General features: G+C 39.9%; 1 protein-coding gene across 7 annotated transcripts in view; it reads right to left on the bottom strand.

The window, feature by feature from the left end:
• LOC124285472 (acidic mammalian chitinase-like) overlaps window positions 1–19,493 on the bottom strand; it is a 26,361-nt gene continuing 6,868 nt past the window's right edge. For 2 of the 7 annotated variants that reach the window (XM_046721709.1, XM_046721708.1), the window contains exons 2-14: window positions 14,358–14,406; window positions 13,876–13,924; window positions 13,398–13,590; window positions 12,420–12,675; window positions 11,866–11,990; window positions 11,089–11,212; window positions 9,974–10,159; window positions 8,875–8,994; window positions 8,136–8,266; window positions 7,229–7,266; window positions 5,310–6,515; window positions 4,624–4,689; window positions 1,104–2,346 (exon numbers count right to left, since the gene is read on the bottom strand). In XM_046721709.1, the coding sequence (XP_046577665.1) occupies window positions 1,961–2,346; window positions 4,624–4,689; window positions 5,310–6,515; window positions 7,229–7,266; window positions 8,136–8,266; window positions 8,875–8,994; window positions 9,974–10,159; window positions 11,089–11,212; window positions 11,866–11,990; window positions 12,420–12,675; window positions 13,398–13,590; window positions 13,876–13,924 (2,880 nt within the window). In that variant the 5' untranslated portion in view covers window positions 14,358–14,406 and the 3' untranslated portion in view covers window positions 1,104–1,960. Of the gene's footprint in view, window positions 602–1,103; window positions 2,347–4,623; window positions 4,690–5,309; window positions 6,516–7,228; window positions 7,267–8,135; window positions 8,267–8,874; window positions 8,995–9,973; window positions 10,160–11,088; window positions 11,213–11,865; window positions 11,991–12,419; window positions 12,676–13,397; window positions 13,591–13,875; window positions 13,925–14,357; window positions 14,407–16,847; window positions 16,871–19,493 lie in introns of those variants that run through there. The other 5 variants (XM_046721710.1, XM_046721714.1, XM_046721715.1 and 2 more) reach the window with 5 other exon arrangements.

A 19,493-nucleotide genomic window follows, 5' to 3' on the forward strand; every position in this document is an offset into this window, starting at 1 on the left:
TGGTACTGCAAATGATTTTATTGGCGTTAAATCGCAATCGTACATTCTTTGAAAAATATTGAGTCGTATGGCCTTGTAAATTACACTCGGAATGTTTAACTATTGCTAAGGGAGGAACATTTTAAGGTTTTACTCAGGCATTCTGTTAATTGAAATATATTGTTCTTGTTCTTCTTTTCGCAAAAAAATGTGTAGATTCTGAAATATGCTGAGATTGAGAAAACAAACCTTCTACAGGCTCTGAATCCATACAAAAGCCATACGACCAATTTTAACATTCAGTACTTACCACTATTAATATACACACAAAAATAAGAATCATTTGATATATAGCGATTATGGATATAATTGATTGTCAAGCAGATGCTCTGTATATATGGCGCTTCACTGGCTGTTGTTGAACCTCATCATCGTCTTTATGCGCATTCTGGCACGTTGGCAGGGAAGTCACAACTTCCGCCTGCCGCGCTGTAGACGGTGCCGCTGGCGCACTGCATCCTGTTTGTCTGGCCTCCTGCGCAGTTGTAATAGTAGCCACAGTCGGTGGAATCAGCGTAGAGGCCGTCAGCCTTGCCGTCACAGAAACCCCCATCCCCTGAAACTAAAAGGAGTACAAAATCAGGCTCCGTCACACATAGTCCGTAGTTGAATTTAACTAAATAGCAGGGTTGTTCTCACTTAAAATGTTCTTAATAGAAGACAACAATCTGGTATAAACTTGTTTTAGTTTTTATCTTTTATAAAGAATCAAATAGCTCAATGAAAAGAAACCGAGCGAAAATACGATATTCGTTAATCAGAGTAGACTTTTTTCTTCGAATTTAGCAAAAGCATTAAAGCAGACAAAATAACGCAAGCAAAACTAAGCAAAGTCTAGTTCAGATGAGTTTAGATATGCTCAGTTAGCCAGAATAATACGCTGTGGAGAATGGAAGGAAGTGCAGTTTTACCTTGTCATAAGCTGATGACGATGTGGAACTCTACCTGAGTCAATTACCTGTATATTGCTTAGAAGCAGGTGGTCAGTTGTCAGCTGTATTGAGTCGGATAAATACGGAGGTGTAATTACAATATTACATATTATATCTATGTCTAACACGAGAAAGGGTTATATACTTTTTATTTCGTTTTATCACAACAATACAAATATAATGATATAATGGTTAAGAAATACGAGCGTCCAGATTACTGACAGCTCTTTGATGGTGTTTGGTAATTCCAAGATAGTATCGTGACAGATTCTGCTGAATACCGAATCTCTGTGAAATAGTACAACGCTCTATCATTCAAGGCTATTGGTACGTTCGTACACAGACTTGGGAACAATACTATTTTTTGAGAGAGTGGTATTTTATACCGTACCGATCAGTATTTCAGCTAAAGCACGCCGTGTCAGCTGAACGTGAGGTAACAGTGAGACCAATACCGATTTGAGGAAGCCAACGAGTCCAAATTCGGTGCTGTCAGACCACGGAAAATAATCAAAATAATTAGGAGATTCGCACCAACGACACGTATCCTGCTACGGGTGAAACGAAACATCCAAAACGCGTGATTTGCAGTAAGATAATTGCCATGATGATGAAATATACAAACAGTTTTCAAAATTGTTATCTTCATCAAGTCAGTTCATGCTTCTTATGAAATCTAAGACCTACTTCTAAGAAATGTAAGTCCGGGGATGTTACTCCTTTAGACTTGAGACAATTTATGGGTCACGATTTGAACTTTCGACAGGGGTAAGATCTTCTGATTCATTGTGATATATTGCTTTTGAAGTATGTTTCAGAACGTCTTACAATTCAAATACTATCACCAAGGATGAAGTTACAATATTCTGAATAATGATCTCTTCTGTGTGTTATGCGAGTAACCTAAGTGATCATTCCTGCTATAGCCTTTTAAATTATAGGCATGAAGCATCCATACATGTTGCCGGCACAACAGATAAATGGTCCAATCATTGCCCGCATTTGGGTGCATTCTGGGCAGTATCGCAGCCTTTCGTGGTGGGATTGTACACTGTTCCCAAGGCACAGGGCATCACATAGGTGTTAGAACTAAGACAGTCTATAAACTTCTTGCAATTCGTGGGATCGGCGTATCTGCCGTCGGCCATTCCGTTGCAGAAATTGGATACTGGCGTCGAGCGTCTTGGAGGTTGAGCTTGAGGTTGTGCTTGAGGTTGTGGTCGAGGCTGTGCCTGAGTTTGTGCCTGAGTTTGTACCCGAGGTTCAGCTGGATATAGAGCTTGATATTGTGTTTGATACGGTGCTTGATAAGGTGCTTGATACGGTGCTTGATACGGTGCTTGATACCGTGATTGGGTCTGAGCCTGAGGATGATCTGAAGCATATGGAAGGCAAATAAATATTTCAAATATGACATTAATTTTGATTTCATTACTAAAATTAACAGAAAGTATCCTTTAGCATACATCTTTGAGAAAAAGGCTACGTTGATGTAAAACTTCCAGTTGAATATTCACTGATGCAGCTCACGTTTATCAAACTTCGTTATCAAGAAAATACAAATAGGTTTAGATGACACAACACAGAGTTACATAGCACTTTAAACAAGTTGTTACACCACAACCACATCTACACTGGTTACCCTTTGTAATAGTTATTGTTATAGTGCACAAACATTGAATTTACCTTTCTAGGACGATGTTAGTATATGTGCAGACTGTCCTGAAATGGCGATGATCCATCATCTCTGATGACTCTATTCAAGCCTTCAGCTGGTCGTGTACTGTTTATATTTACAGTTTCAACTGTTTGTACATGCCATAAGGGTAATGACATGTTATTTTGTCATTTGATAGCAAAAAAGAAACATACCAGCATAATTGTGAAACATATATTCCTCGAGAGTCTCACATTACAGGAGTCCGTCAAAGCACATTCTGAAGTAGGGAAAACTACCCTCGGAAATTACAATAAATCGGATTGAAACTGTTTTTACAAAGACGAACTTTTGCAGCCGTTTGAAATAATAAAGTTGACATTTTCGTCATTTGTATCCAATGAGCTTTTATAGAACAAAATCGTTGACAGAACTCAGTTTGGAAGTATTTGATCTAAGCAAGTATTTAAATTTTGACTTGATCTGAGATGATGAGAATCGGCAGTATTAAGAATTATTATAAAGCGTCAATTTGTTACGCGTTGGGGGGTTACATATACTTGCCACATGCCCCAGCATGACAACAGTCTGGTATAGGAATGTACGCCACTGACAACCAGTGAAACCAATGGACATAAGATAACATTGTTAAACATAATGTTAAAGTATGACCAGAAATTAGTAAGAATGTAAAGACTGTAATTCAAAAAAAATAAATTCACTCATTACTCACGTATTAAAAGTGAATATTAGCAGAACATAACTCCAGATTCAAAGGCAGGTGAACAGTTAGTATTTTGTCAAGTCACCATGGGCAGCAATGCAGGGTTCAATGCGGCGGGGCATACTACTGATCAAAGAAGTTAGAAAGTCGTGGTCCATGCTGTCCCAATATCGGACCGCCTCTTCTTTCATTTCAGCAATATTTGTCAGATTTTTCTTATTGACACTTCCTTTTTCTATTGGATATAGGTCAGGGCTATAGCTTGGCCAATCTAATAATGTCATATTTTGGGTCCGAAACCAGGCCTGTGAATGTTTTGAACGATGTTTTGGGTCGTTGTCCTGCTGGAAAATCCAAAAATTTCCATAGAACACGTGAACAGATGGAAGTAAATGTCCCCCGAGAATATCTGTGTACCGCTCACTGATCATATTCCCTTCAACTACACAGAAGGGCGTTGCCCCTAACACAGATATGCCACCCCACACGTTAAATTTCGGACTGTACTTTAGGCGCTGATACAAGGTTTTTCAGTTTGTTTGGTCCAGAATTTCAGTGTATTAGGAAACAGCCACACAGAACTTTCATCTGAGAAAATCACATTGTCCCAGTTTAAATTTCTATGCTGTAAGCACCAGTTCAACCTTCGCTCCTTTTGTTCAGGTTTCATGATCGGTGATGGAATTCAGCCACAGTTCCTCTATCAATCATATCCAGCCTTAAGTTTTCTAAACTCCTTCGTTTGTTTTTAGAAACAAGAATACCAAGCCGCCTCATGTCACCGACAGTCAATTTTCTGGGCCTACCTGCGCCTCCCTCTATGCCATATTCATTTGCAATATTTTTCAAAACACGATAAACAGTGGACAGAGGGATGCCTGTTCTACTTGAAATCACTTTACCTGATCTGATGTCCTTGTTATAATACTCTAAAATCAACTTCGTCTTCTCTAAATCATCCATACTGAGGATCATTGAAAATGTCGTCTGCTAGCAAGTAAACAAAGGGGGATAACTCTTCACAAACTAATGGAAAAGGATTAACGGAATTGTCTCTCATGAATGAAACCAAGCACTTGATAGCTGGTCAAGGTTGTTTATACTAGAAATCCAATTAAACATATTCCTAAAATTCTCAATAATTTCTGGTCATACTATAGTATCAGTGACTAACCCAAGCACGACAAGGCATCAAGGACACACACTAGGCCTCACGTACACAACCACTATATGTAGACTATAATATACTCGTAACAGTCATTTCTAAATACCCTGAATCATTGAATGCATTCGATACTTCCAGTCAGAATAATCAAGAGGTGCCGACTGCCACAATACTGGAACAAAGGGTGCAACGAGTTATGCATAACGAACTCTTGAAGATTTCTCTCACACAATAAAAATAAAAAATAAAATGTAAACACCTTGGGCTTTTGTCCAACATAGCATTGAATGATACTGAAACGTTTGGCAATAGCAGGGGTATTGTTTTAATTTTTTTCCTGTTGTTTGTCTTCCAAGCAAAGTTCAACTCTCGTTGACACGTGTCATGCAATGAAGTCATGAGATTGTTATATTCAGAGCGAGGATCATGGAGACAGACAGCAAGTGATAAAGCACGGAGCTAGCAACTACAAATACAGATAGACAATGTACGTTTACACAGAAATATGTACCATCAGCAACTTCAGCTACTACACCGTTGAAAACAAATTACCATGATATTTAGCACATCCTTGTAAACTGTTCATGTAACTATGCATACTTAATTTATGCTAAAAATGAAACGATTACATTTTAAAAATGGTAAGAGCCAATATATTAATATTTAAAAGGCCTCTTTACTTATAATTTAACGCAATTACCTGAATCATCACTGTGAGCACTTGTGGAAAGCTTTAGTCTACTTTTCTTGAAGGTATATGTGCAATGTAGTTGTAATGGTGTGTGTACGTACCGACAGGGTCACCTCCGGCTGGTGCTGCTGTTGTTGCTGCTGCTGCTGGTGCTTCAGCTGCAACAACGAGTGGGCATTTGTAATTATATGGCCAGTCGCAGTACTTCTTGCTGGGATTGTAGACCAAGCCTTTCCCACAGGAGTTCTTATAGGAAATGTGGTTGAGACAGGTAAAGAAAGTTTCGCAGGAAAGAGTGCTTGGGTAAAGACCATCGGGTTTCCCTCTGCAGTTGACTTCCGCTGGCTGGAACTTGTTCGTGTTACCCTCTGTTCCACGAACATCTCCCGTCAACTTGGGTACAGTATTAGCTGAGATAAACGATGTCCGCATGCCTAGACTTCCTGAGAAAGAAGGAGCTTGAGTTTGGGACAGCACGTGGTTTACCTTTGGTGACGTTCGGACATTTTGTTGAACGACAGTGCCAGGACGTGAAAAAGATTGGCTCGGGTAACCTCTTGAGTAGTTCGGGATATGGAACATCTGAACAGACTTCTGAACTGGAGCTGCCGGCTGTTCATATTGCTGTGCTGACTGGAGAAGGGAGATTAGTGACTGTGTGTATTGATGGAGGGTTTGGTAATCCGGAGTTGGATAGGGATTCACCACAGATGACTTTGGGTACCCTAGGTGAGTAGAACCAGTCGGCATTTGATATGGCTGCGAGGTACGAAGGTCCGACGAAGAAGGGGAGGGGCGTGGTTGATGGAGCGTCCCCGTTGTCATGCGATATGGCTGCCATTGCTGAGAAAATAACCCAGGATTTAAATATGGTTGTCGGGAAGAAGCGGGTGGTCTTTGGTATGGACGAGGAACTGATGAACTGATTGGTTGTGACGGCAAAACAGCTCCCATTCTCACTTCATATGGTTGATTCCATCGAAGATCTGGAACACCAGGTCTCCGTTGATTATTCGTTGAATGTTGGACGCTGGGTCCCGGTTGGAAGACTGTTCCTTGGGGCTTGCCATATGTGCGCCGACCTGATTGATCAGAGTATTGTTGCAGTGTCTGAAGAGCTGAGTACAGAGAGGCTGGTTTGGGAGTAGATACAGGTGATCCTTGATAAAGTTGCGATGGTTGAGAAGAGGATTTAGGGGTTTTCGGATTTGACCGTCCCACCGAAGCAGTCGAACGAGATGATGACCCTGATGCATGTTGACTGGATGGGCTTGAACTCGGGAACACTATGACAGGTTTACGGAGAGCTTAAAGAGGAAGCAACAGACATAAGGCATGAACAAGGTGCAAAGAAGTCTGTCTGTTCCTTATGATAAAGTATAAAATATAGAAAAACCTACGCGAGAGGATGTAGAACCGAAACAGATTTTGGAAAAAGACCAAAGAGTGGTGACGTTATGTCTATGGATGTTTCTAAGAAAATGTTTCATGATCTAACTGACAAAAGTCCATGGACAGAATTTAGAGTTTGTTTGAACGAATCCGTACATGGTATTAGCAATTTCACACATTACATTTCTTTACCATTTCATCGTAAGACGTGACTTAACTGATAATACATCTGAAGTATATTTCATTAACAAAACATGCGTGTTTTGGAGATATTATTGACCCATATGCATGGACAGATGTTATTTGCACCAAGAGTATAGAGATATATAGAGTGTACAAAGTAAAAATAGATGGAAATATAGAGAAAGAAACACGCTTGCAGAAGGGTTTGAAATATTTTTCAAGCTCAATGACATCTACAAAACTAAAAGAAACTATATAATCAATGTTGTAATATACAGTTGTATATAAAGGTTAGTTAGAATTTATAAATTGTTTTCGTTTAATTCATACAAATATGGTTTTTACTTGCGACTGTGGTGACATTTTGTGTGGTGAAACGAATATAGGCCAAAACCAACCATTTACGACAAATGAAATCCACACAATGGGCACTGTTACAACTTACTGGCGCCAGCATCAACTTGGGTGGCCGGTGATGGAGCACTGTAAGAAACATTCAACGCTGGTTAAAACCAGGACACAAGTAGATCTTAGAAGGTTGTGAGTGAGTGAGGGGGTGAGTGGGTGAGTGAGTGAGTGAGTGGGAGTGAGTGGGTGAGTGGGTGAGTGAGTGAGTGGGTGGGTTTTGGGTGGGTGAGTGAGTGAGTGAGTGAGTGAGTGAGTGATATCAAGGCCCGTGAGCTTAATGTCCGCGGAATGCCTAGTATAGTGCTGGCAAACATAAAATTCAAAGAAACCATCACATTTTCTGGCGTGTCCAGAGACGCAGCTGTGTAGAACGAATTGTTGCGCATTGCGGCCGATGTGGCTCCATTCGAGCAAGAATACAACTAGCAACCGCAAAGGTTATGTTGATATATAAGTGATGTTATGTTGATATTTCAGAGAGGGTGGGTTTTGTTAACGGCTACTCAAGGCATATATTTGCTTTTTGTTTGTTTGTCTTTTGACGCCACAGAAAACATTCTAGCTATGTTGCATTTGTTTGTAAATAATCGAGTCTGAACCAGGCAATCCTTGTGATCAACAGCATGAGAATTGATCTACACAACTGGAATACGATGACATGTGTCAACCAAGTCAGCAAGCCTGACCACCTGATCACGTTAGCTTGTTTACGACAAGCATGGGTTGCTGAAGACCAATTCTAGTGTGTGTAGAGTGAGAATAGGTTTACGCTGCACTCAGCAATGTTCAAGCTATATGGCGGCGGTCTGGAAATAATCGAGTCTGGACCAGCCAATCCACTGATCAACAGCATGAGCAACGATCTGCGCAACTGGGAGAACAATTGTAACCCGTTCATATATTTGCAGTGTGTTATTGAGAGTAAGTACTATGTAACTGCTTACGTCAAACCGCATTCATTGAAGATAGTATTCATCAGGGGAGAGGCTCCAGCACCGCAGGAATTGGTAAAGTCATCCAGGTCCAGAGCCCAGACCATCACTCCGCCATATCCGCTGTTCAAGGTGTACCTCACCTGACATGAAACATTAATTCAGAAACAAACAAAAAGACATGGACATCAATATCCTCCGCCAGAGTGTCATGTTCCTAGTTTGACCACTATAATTCTTCCTGCATATAGCGATACATAAGCTGCTAAATGAGAAAATCTGTCCCCATTTGGGGATACCGTGCACTAAGTCAAGAAACGCATGGCAAGGGCCATAACTCTGTAACAAATTGTAACACAGTTTCCGTTTACGAACTCCATCAAGGCATTCATGTCCTGAAACCACATACCAAATTTAGTTTCCCTGTCTATAACGGTTTCTGAGAAAATCTGCCCCCATTAGGGATACCCTGCACTAAGTCAAGAAACGCATAACTCAGTAACAAATTGTTACACGGTTTCCGTTTACGAACTCCATCAAGGCATTCATGTCCTGAAACTAAATTTGGTTTCCCTGTCTATAAACGGTTTTTTGAGAAAATCTGTCCCCATCATCCCTGACGGACGGACGGAAGGAGCTCAAACCTATATCCCCCTCCCTATTCGTGGCGGGTCATAATAACGAGTAACTGGTTTGGGTAATGTTTTGGAATTCCTAAGAAATATTTTTGCAATTGTAAAACCATCTTTACCTTTTCCCTCAGACTTTCTTCGTCGTCGTAACCGATCCACTGGTCTCCAGACACAATGTAGGGAACTTTCTGGGAGGCGATTCTGTGAACTGGGGTCCCGGCGTTTATCAGAGCACAGATCTTAACACAATCAATGACATAAAAACTTGTAAAAGAATAAATCAAAAACAAGAAGAAACCAACACAATATATAAAGATTTACACGCATAAATTCACACGAAATCTATTATGGGGGTAGGGTGGCGGGTCTGGGTTGATTGTTAAATTATTAAAGACTTGATACGTTCTTGGTTACTTTGTGGTGGTGGTGAGTGAGTGATTGAGTTTAGCTTTACGCTGCACTCCAGCTATATGGCGGCGGTCTGTAAATAATCGAGTCTAGACCAGACAATCCATTGGTCAACAGCATGAGCATCGATCTGCGCAACTGGGAACTGATGACATGTGTAACCAAGTCAGCGAGCATTACCAACCTATCCCGTTAGTCGAGGGGGTTAAACATTTTCATCAGATTGGGGCCATGTTCTTTTCGAAAGAGTCCCAAGCGCTCTCCATCCCCAGAATTTCAAATAATTCAATAATTAAAACTTCTTTTAAATAATCAATAATAATATGATTCATAATAATGACAAGGATGTGAAGTGCTGGCGTACTAAGAATCCATTATTTATGTTGGTTTAAAGCTGCTTTGAACAATATTCCAGAAACATCACGGTGTGTCAAACACAGGTGATACAGGTCTCGATTACCACTTCGGGAACACCGTGAACTAGGGTTACAGTACTGCTAAACCGAAAAACATAACCGGCGTGAAACGGGATTCGAATCCGTCGATTTTGGGTTGCTAGCTTACCCAAGGGACGCAACTCTGCACGTCGAATTGCGATACCTTAGACGACAAGGTCTAACGAGCCATTTTGACGTGTAAGATGTAGTTTTATCAGGGCAGATCCCTCATACAATTACAAAGAATTCATCTTGTTCATCCCAGTAAGGATGTTAACAATCCCAGATTGTAACACCCCAAAGTTTTATTGACTTGCATCAGTGAGAGTTCTTGATAATTACAAATTCCTCCCTGACAGGAATGTTTACAAACCTCGTAGTAGGACAGGAAACCAGCCTCCCTGGTGTATTGTCCTGCCGTTCCGCCCCCTTTAACGCTATCTCCAAGGCTGTTGAGAGTGGTGGACGTCAAAGTGAAAGTCCTTCCGTAAGTAGGGAGACCAAGCACAAGCTTGTCCTTGGGAAGACCGAGAGACTCCCAATACCGGGCTGCCCAATCCTGCGATATAGAGTAAACTACAGTTCTAACGCACTCGTTCTTTACACGAATTTCGTCTACAATGCACAGCAAAAGAGGTGAAATCTAAAATCGCCAGTTCGTTAGGAGCGTGTCCGTTATGAATGGAGTTCGAGACAAGGTTTTTTATATCTTATCTCACACATAAATGTCGCTTTCTGATTGGCTGAACGCTCTTCTATAATTTCCAATGGACCCCGCTTACAAGCGAGTAACATTTAAATTTACCCCGCTGTCAATGGCAACGCATTTGGTACTTCGTGGTGGTAATTCTTTATCTCGAATAAAATTGAATCACGTATGATGTACGGAAATTACAGATATTTTGCGATTGCAAATCGATGGAAGGGAGGTAACTCTAAATATGTTTTTCTTGTCAGCAAAATCTAGCGATGGCTACAAAAAGATTTGTGCCCGTGCTTCAAACAATTCAAAATTTACACTAAGGAGTTCGGTAAGATAAATACGTTGTTCACTGGTCCCTCGGGGCCCATGGATTGATGTACCCTCGATGTTTGTTTATGTTCTATGAGCCCGAAGGGTCAACAAACATCGAGGGTACATCAACCCATGCCCCTCTCGTGACCAGTAAACAACTAGTTGAAAGACTTCACAAAAACTTATCTATTAGTATTTCCGTTGAGTGATGCAGTGTCCATGGTCAGTTTAAGAATCAATTAAGAATCCAGGTTCTGTTTAGTTTATTTTAGCTATGTGTTGTGTTTTTCAGTGTATATTATTATAGTACGTATAATTTCGTTTGTCGGGGGTTACATGTTTTCAATCAAGTTCCGCGACTTTATCATAGCAAAGCATATTTGTACGGCACGTAATTATATGTTTTACTACTAAAATAAAAGTTTCACAGTGAAACACGATCACAGTGAAGAAATTATTTTTGCTGAACATACGACATTGAGGTAGGCCTGATCCCCTGTCTCGGATGGGTCGGCATACAGGGGACTGTTGTGTCCAGTGATGTTGTCCCAGCCGCCGTGCAGGTCATAGGTCATGATGTTGATGAAGTCGAGGGCGCTGATGCAGAAACAACATGCTTTAGTACAGAAGGCTGCACGGTTACGTGACATAGACTTTTGAATAAATTACACGGGTCAAACGCAGCGAGATTTTCAACCTCAACCTCATATGCCTCAGAGGAGATTCAAAGGCCATTGGACTGAATGACCTTTACAACGCGATACAAACAACACATTTGGGAATGAACAGACAGGATGATTAATATTACCACATCTGTCAGATGCTATTTATGATACAAAGAGTTGTTTCAAAACGTATCTAACGAGCGTATCTAATTGGTTGTTTCATAACCAGTCAAAGCGAACTCATCATTATGAAACAACTCGTTGTAAGGTAAACGGTACCTGACAGTTTTGGTCCGTGAAGGTCCGGGTTAGAATTGATCTTCAGCAACCCATGCTTGTCGTAAGAGGCGACAAACGGAATCGGGTGGTCAGGCTCGCTGACTGGGTTGACACATGTCATCGTATCCCAATTGCTCAGATCGATGTTCATGGTGCTGATCACTGGATTGTCTGGTCCAGACTCGATTATTTACAGATCGCCACCATATAGCTGGTATATTGCTGAGCGCGGCGTCAAACAAAACTCACTCACATTCTCACTCACGGGTGGGTGAACAAAGTAATCAGGTTTTTGTCAATACTTACGCTGCAGCTCCTGGGACGTCGTATCCGCTGTCGATGGTGGTCTTACCGGCAGCAACGGCAGCAGTTAGGAGCAGCCTTTCGTTTCCAGTTGCAGCTGCATCGGCATCGAATGCGGCGTTAAGTACCTAGAATGTGAAATAAGACCTCGCGAAACACGGTGTCACGTTCCTAGAATATAACAACACAATGAAATGAGACCCCACGAAACACGGTGTCAAGTACCTAGAATATAACCACACAATGAAATGAGACCCCACGAAACACGATGTCAAATACCTAGAATATAACAGCACAATGAAATGAGACCCCACGAAACACGATGTCAAATACCTAGAATATAACAGCACAATGAAATGAGACCCCACGAAACACGATGTCACGTACCTAGAATATTACAACACAATGAAGTGAGACCCAACGAAACACGATGTCACGTACCTAGACTATTACAACACAATGAAATGAGACCTGGCGAAGCATGCAGGTGCATGTTCCCGCTATAGAGTCACAATAGACAACTATAACAGTGTTACAGAGCGTGAGTAGTAGCAAACCTTCAGCAGCTCGATGAAGTTGTGCTTGTCTTCCGCTGGACTACCTCTGTTAGCTGGATACTCCCAGTCAAGATCAAGACCATCAAATCCTTGCTCACGGAGGAATGTAACTGAGGTGGTCGCAAATTCTTCCCTTGATACTGCTGCCCCTACCATGGCTGTGAATGGCTCTGAACCCATGTTCCACCCACCAACAGACAGCATTATTTTGGCATTTGGGTTTTGGGCTTTAACGTGGTCTTTCGTTCTCTCATACCTGGAAAGAAACTCTATTATGGGAGAACATGTATGGTCTACCTTCATCAACCGTGCCTCAGGGAATTCACCCACTGATCTACGTACAGCGGATGTTAACATCTCACAGTCTCTGGTGCACTGCATTCTTAAGGGTTAGGATGACACGGTTGAAAATACCAAACATAAAACTACAATGGATCTACCTGTTTTTTTATTAAGTCAAAATTATCTCTTTTGAAGGATGTTTCGTTGGCTGAAGAATATTTCAAGACAGGCACGACAATAGGGATAACATATAATATGTACAAGAATACTTTTCATAAAATTGGTGACAAGATTTCTTTAAGAAGATATCTTCAAGCACAGCCAAAGTCACAGGCAGCCATTAGTTACAGAACAATCACGTAATGAAATGGATATTAAAGTATGGTGCTTCTAGCTTCGTTTCAACGAGGACACACAAGTAACCTGCCAGTTCCTGTCAAAAAACAGCATTACACATAGGCTATTCTGTATAAGTAACTTGCTACAACAAAAATGACATTCCAGATGTTAGTACTGGGGAAGGAAGGGTTTCGCACCTGTTCGGTTTGTGTAGTCTCGTTTTTTTCATGAATTTGCTGTATGTTATAGAAATATTGGTACATGTTGTAAATACTTCCGAAATCAGGTATGAATTGTATATATGTACATAGTTCCACATCCTGGCATTACCAAACAATGTCCACAACGTCTACTTACATTCCCTTTGCCCAAGGCTCGGACATGTCGTTCCATTCGAAGGCGGCCAACATATTTCCATTCATTTTGGCGAAGGCATAGTTGATGTGGGTGCAGAGTCGAGGATCGATGTTTTCCGGGAAGAACTTGTAGGGTTCAGGGCGATACTGGGACCAGTTGGTGTAATAACACACCACTCGCTGGCATGTTTGAGCTAAAATATGATTCATACATAATGGCGTAAATTCTTAAATATTACTCCAATTACAACTCGTCTTAACACCCATTACAACTACATTTAGGAAATTTTGAACGTTGTCCTGTCAACAGAAGTATCGTTCAGGAATAAAGTATTTTACATGCTGCTTATCAGAATAAAAGCTGGAACCACCCAATGCTACAGCACTATAGGCATGTTATACCTATATGTCAGAATATGAGACTTGATTTGGGTGCTGTCCTGTCATGTTGACTCGGTTTCCAAAATGATTAAACTCACCGTAGGTTGAAGCAGCAAAACAAGCCAATACGAATACCAACGTTCTCATCTGAAAAGTATTTAAGAGTACTCAAGACAATCAACACTCGTTTGCTTACATCTTGTAGATATATGTCATGGTACCTTTCATTTTAAACTATCCTTTCATTGTCTATGAAAAATATAGAATGGAAGTATTATCGCTTTGAGAAGAGAGCAGAACAGAAATATAATATTGCATATACAACAAAAATACCTTTTCGTGTAAGTAGATTTAGGGATCACTCATGATGGGGTTGTATTTGAAACAATTTAATTTCTCCCATGTGCACCGAACAAACTTAAGTATGCATTCATTTTCATTATTACATATATAGTTTGACGTTAGGGTTATTTTCACTAAACAAACTATTCATTTTGCGCATATTTCTGCCCTCACTTACCAACGTTAAGCACTTGATATATATTAATATGATATTACCAACTTGCAATTGGATACTTACGGTTAGTGTTTAACGATCCAATGACACCGGTATGGGTATGTATTGCTAACTGTAAATCGAAAAGGAAAGTAATGATTGTACTAAACCGTGTATATATGTCAATAAATGCATAGAGTCTTACATGTCACCTTTACTGAATGCACGAGTGGATTTGCTTTACCGTCGCTTTCAGTCTGGCGTTTGCTTGCCTGAGAAGCTCTGGAATATGTACTACAAGTCCAGAAATGGGAATTGCCCCGGGTATAATAGTTGTCACAGATGCGTCAGATTAGGAAATGTACTCGATATGATGAAAAATTTCAAACGTTGACCAGTGAGTGAGTGAGTGAGTGAGTTTAGTTTTACGCCACACTCAGCAATATTCCAGCTATACGGCGGCGGTCTGTAAATAATCGAGTCTGGACCAGACAATCCAGTGATCAACAGCATGAGCATCGATCTGAGCAATTGGGAAGCAATGACATGTGTCAACCAAGTCAGAGAGCCTGACCACCCGATCCCGTTAGTCGCCTCTTACGACAAGCATAGTTGCCTTTTATGGCAAGTCAAACGTTGATCATATATGGACACCTTGATCAAACAACGTTCGAGCATGTGTCGCATGACGTTCTTTGAAATCTTCGTAAAACAGTATGTTTGAATGATCATCAAAACATTATCACCGTTCTGTTGCTGACAAACTTAACTTCTCTGCCTGTATGTCTTGAACTATGGTCGCACACCATCGTCGTTAAACGGGGGCCCCAAGCAGGCTGTCTCATTTCAGATTATCAAATTGATATTGCAATGATTGATGGCGGAGGTGTCAGAAATACGTTTATTTGAAACTGCTCTCAGCCGAAAGACAAATAAGCATTTTGCACTCGTGAATCGTGAGATTCATCTGATATAAATATAGATGAAAGCTTCAAGCCCTGTAGGTTTAAGTAAATCTGTGTAATCTGCTTTTTTTATTAGTCTTTAAAAACCAACTAAAGTAATGTTTAGCTAACACTTGGATACATGTAGTCCAAATAATGAAAGTTCAGATGACTTTAAAACAAACAATTGTAAAAGTTCTGATTTCATAAAAAAAACACGACAATCGTTAAAACCGGTGTAGATGTAATTGAATAGAATATTCTGTCCCCCGAAATGTTAGCGGACAATAATTTGGGAATCAGTTTTTACACCAAAAAAGATCTTCCATTGGATGTTCTGACAAATAACGTCTTATGAGCTATCAGTCCCGTTATCAGAAGCTGTAGCGATATATTTTCCCACTTAAAGCAAACTTACGAAACAATTAACAACATGTCGTCCTGAGTTAATTCAGATTCGTTAGTTAACTAAATATCTGTTAAAGGAATATTTGGACAGGATGTTTCTTTTCGACTGATGTCCGTACAGAGAAGCAGCGTGAACCATATGCTGCTGCAGATCTGTGAATGTTTTCTTAAATGATCTTGCGCTAATAAACATCGTGCTGAAACGAATGTATGATTTCTTATAAACCCATTGAGTCCAAGTCCACTAAATCCTTATCAGTCATATTCTCAAACAGCCACAATACTGTATTCTACCAATAATGCAACATAACTAGTTCTGAAACTATGTTGAAATTAAGATGTAAAAGGTACTACTGTCCTTGTTTTAATATAATATTCCTTCATATCGATACAAATAATTCTAAATATGGATACATCCCATTCCTTAGCTTACTAATATAATATAACGCTACAAATGAAAGTTGCCTTTCCAAACCATTTTGATAAGACGAACGAAATTAATTTAGTATCGATGATTATATTTTCACTATACCCTCAGTTGAATTTCTTATATGTTAACTCAATAGAATTATCGGGTCCTAGGTGTAAAAACCTAGTTCTTCCTTAAATATGAAGCTCCGCTGCTATACTTTAATTGTTTTCATTTTTGCCAAATGGCGCGAATTCAAATTTGATATTGCAGAGGAAGCTGAGAATGGAAATCGAGTGCAAAGTGATTCACTGACCGGGGCAATGTTGTACTATGAGCATTCACATAGTGGACGGAATTTCGCTCATTCTAAATGCACCTATTGTTTTTGTCATCTGTCGTGTATTCAATAACACGGGGGAATAAATGACAATAGCTAAGTAATAACTAATAGTTTTATAAAACCATTGTGTCTAGTATTTTCCTTCCTTTTTCCTGTTTCAAGTAATTAAACTGACACAAGGAAGTCCAAAATAACTTTGGTGTACCTTTTTTCTGTTTAAGCAGTATTAATCCGGATCCAAATGTTGTTTATTTAAACTCAGTGTACTTATAAACCAACTTTAAAAACCTACCAAAAGCTACAATTTGGCGAGCCCTCCTTAGCCCTCGTCAATAAAGTCTGTTGAATATACCAACTAATTCTAAAGTAAATGTCATGTAATAATTGCAATCCAGTATTCAAACACGTATAAAAGTCAGAGTTTACACGTTTGTTGGTACACTATGGAATAACAGATCAGTCGTCCTTACCTGCCAGTGAGCCCGAGGTTCCCCTTCTCTGATAAGCTATCGACAAGTTGAAGCTTTATAGGCTTTTCCTGTTGGCATTAACCCTTACATTTCTCATGAAAATCAAATTTTATTTGCTAAAAACGGGTAGGGAATTTTATTGCATCTCTTCTGAGCAAGACTCGTCTCACGTTGGCACGTATGTGTGTCGATCACCTTCTCACAATATTTGAACAAAGACTCGTGAAATATATCATTGAAGAGTATTCTGGCATTTATTGGAAACATTAATTTTTCGCTCACCAAATTAGATCACTGAACAGTCTTAAAAGGTATCGAAGCTAAATAAATAGAATATAAAATGAAAGATATATAGCTAGAGCTTTAGGGGAAAGTAAAAATCTCTTTAAACGGGGAAGTAAGCAGACATATTAAGCACTTAAGGACATACAAAAGCCATACCCTAATGAAGGCTATTCTGTGTCGTCAGCAGTTCACGGAACTAACCGACTATCGTCAACGTTCGTGACGGCATACTCTTGTTTAGTGCCACGATTACGTATAATACTTTAATCACTGCTTATGTGTTTGTTGCATAAAGATTAAGGAAATATTGACACACTACCTTGATAGTGAACTGATATGAAACAAAGCCACGAGTATGACAATCCACAGACGCTTCGATCATTAAACGGTATGTCATCAATGCAATGACAGCTGCCTAGGAGGGCGTACAGGTAGCTCCAACTTCTTGCTGATATGATGCCAGATATGGGATAAAGGGACATTAACTTGGTTTACTGCTGTAATTGTCATATAAGCTTTTCACCAAATAATTGCGTATATAAGTCAGTTCCATATGACAAAGTTCTCCACACCCCAGCACATATATACTTCCACATGCATAAAGGGCATATGTACATATGTGTGTAAGCATTACCTACATACAAACTAGAGTCCAGATATAGGTAGTGGCCCAAACTCCTTTATACATAACACTGACTGACTGACTGAGTTTGGTTTTACGCCGCTTTTAGCAATATTCCAGCAACATCACGGCGGGGGACACCAGAAATGGGCTTCACACATTGTGCCCATGTGGGGATTCGAACCCGGGTCTTCGGCGTGACGAGCCAACGCTTTAACCATTAGGCTACCCCACCGCCCCTTTATACATAACACATTTATCACATCCTAATTTGTTACATTTATCTAAAGAGGAGCATTTATTAAGAGACGAATATTTTCTATATCGGTGTTTTTGTGTTCGATGGTCGAGCGTGTCATGCACCTTGTACCTTGTTATGAGTTTTTATGATATCGAACTGGATTGTGAAGGTGGAACATTTAACTGTCATAATTTCTTATGATACACATTATGCTAACAATGTGGATCGTGTGTTTATGTCACCTGTCAATTATAGGGCTGTGTATTGGCAAATAGATTGTATTGCAATATATTGCGATTCAGATACCCATATTGCGATACGTATTGCAATATATTGCGATTCAGGTACCCATATTGCGATACGTATTGCGATATATTGGGACTTCAGTGTTTGACAGTGAGTGACACTAATTGTGCATGTCAATCGTATTTTCTACATTATAAATCCTTAAACATATATGTCATGGTTCTGATAACAGCAGCCTCAAAATCAGGTTGCATAGTTAGGGATTCAATTTTCTTTTCTGTACAATTTATAGCATTGTAGTATGCCGTTTTGTCATTGATTAACGAAGGAAAAGATTTGTTGTGAATGAAAGTGTGTAGATTTTAATCTAAGCCATAAAGATAATCCCAAACACCTCATATATGTTCTTTACCCAATATACCGGTTCTCAGAAAAAAATACGTATCGTTTGAAAAGCGTATTCCGATAAATCGTTATACTGGTAATACTGTGCAGCCCTAGTCAATTACAAAATAATACAATTGCAAACACTCAATTCTAATTTATTGTATGGATAAATTATGATAATATTTTCCTGGTAATGCTTGTCATCAAAGAGAAATTAGACGAATCAGTGACATGCATCTTGTGCACATCCATCTTAGACTCAGAAGCTATTTGTCACCCCTCATATGAAGAATTACGTCTTTGCACTTTGATCAGAAAGCGAACAGCAAATGAACAAGCGGCGTCATAAATGATACAACACAAGTAACATTTTATCAACTGACAGGTTAATATGAGTAGTCCAATATACCTGGCACCATACCTGACAACTAGGTTTTACCAAGTGTATTTCCATACAATTTGTGCATGCACAGAACGTCAGGTCGACTTTAAAGAAATGTGTCAATGGTTGTACCGAGATGAATAAATCAATTGCACATTAAAGTCGAACTAGTTTCACAATGGTAATGCTTTTCAAAGAACAATTCACCGCCTTCTTGAGGACAACATGACAGTACATGTTAAGTCCTTGTATTTTAGGTTAACACGCTTCTGATGCATGGCCATTGGCTTCGGAACACGCGTTCGCACATGACATTGCAATGAAATACACCCATGACTGCAGTGACAGTGTTTCGCAACATTCTTGAGGAACCTCTGTTTGTACAGTACAGGAATATTGTAATAGACACACTTTTGGGGGTTTTGTACTGAAAACACGACGGAAGCTGGGTGGGCGAGGGGTGTGGTGATGGCACACGATCAC

This window comes from Haliotis rubra, unplaced genomic scaffold (genome assembly GCF_003918875.1).
Source record: "Haliotis rubra isolate DU_JTF1 unplaced genomic scaffold, ASM391887v1 Scf360, whole genome shotgun sequence".
Taxonomy (NCBI): Eukaryota; Metazoa; Mollusca; class Gastropoda; order Lepetellida; family Haliotidae; genus Haliotis; species Haliotis rubra.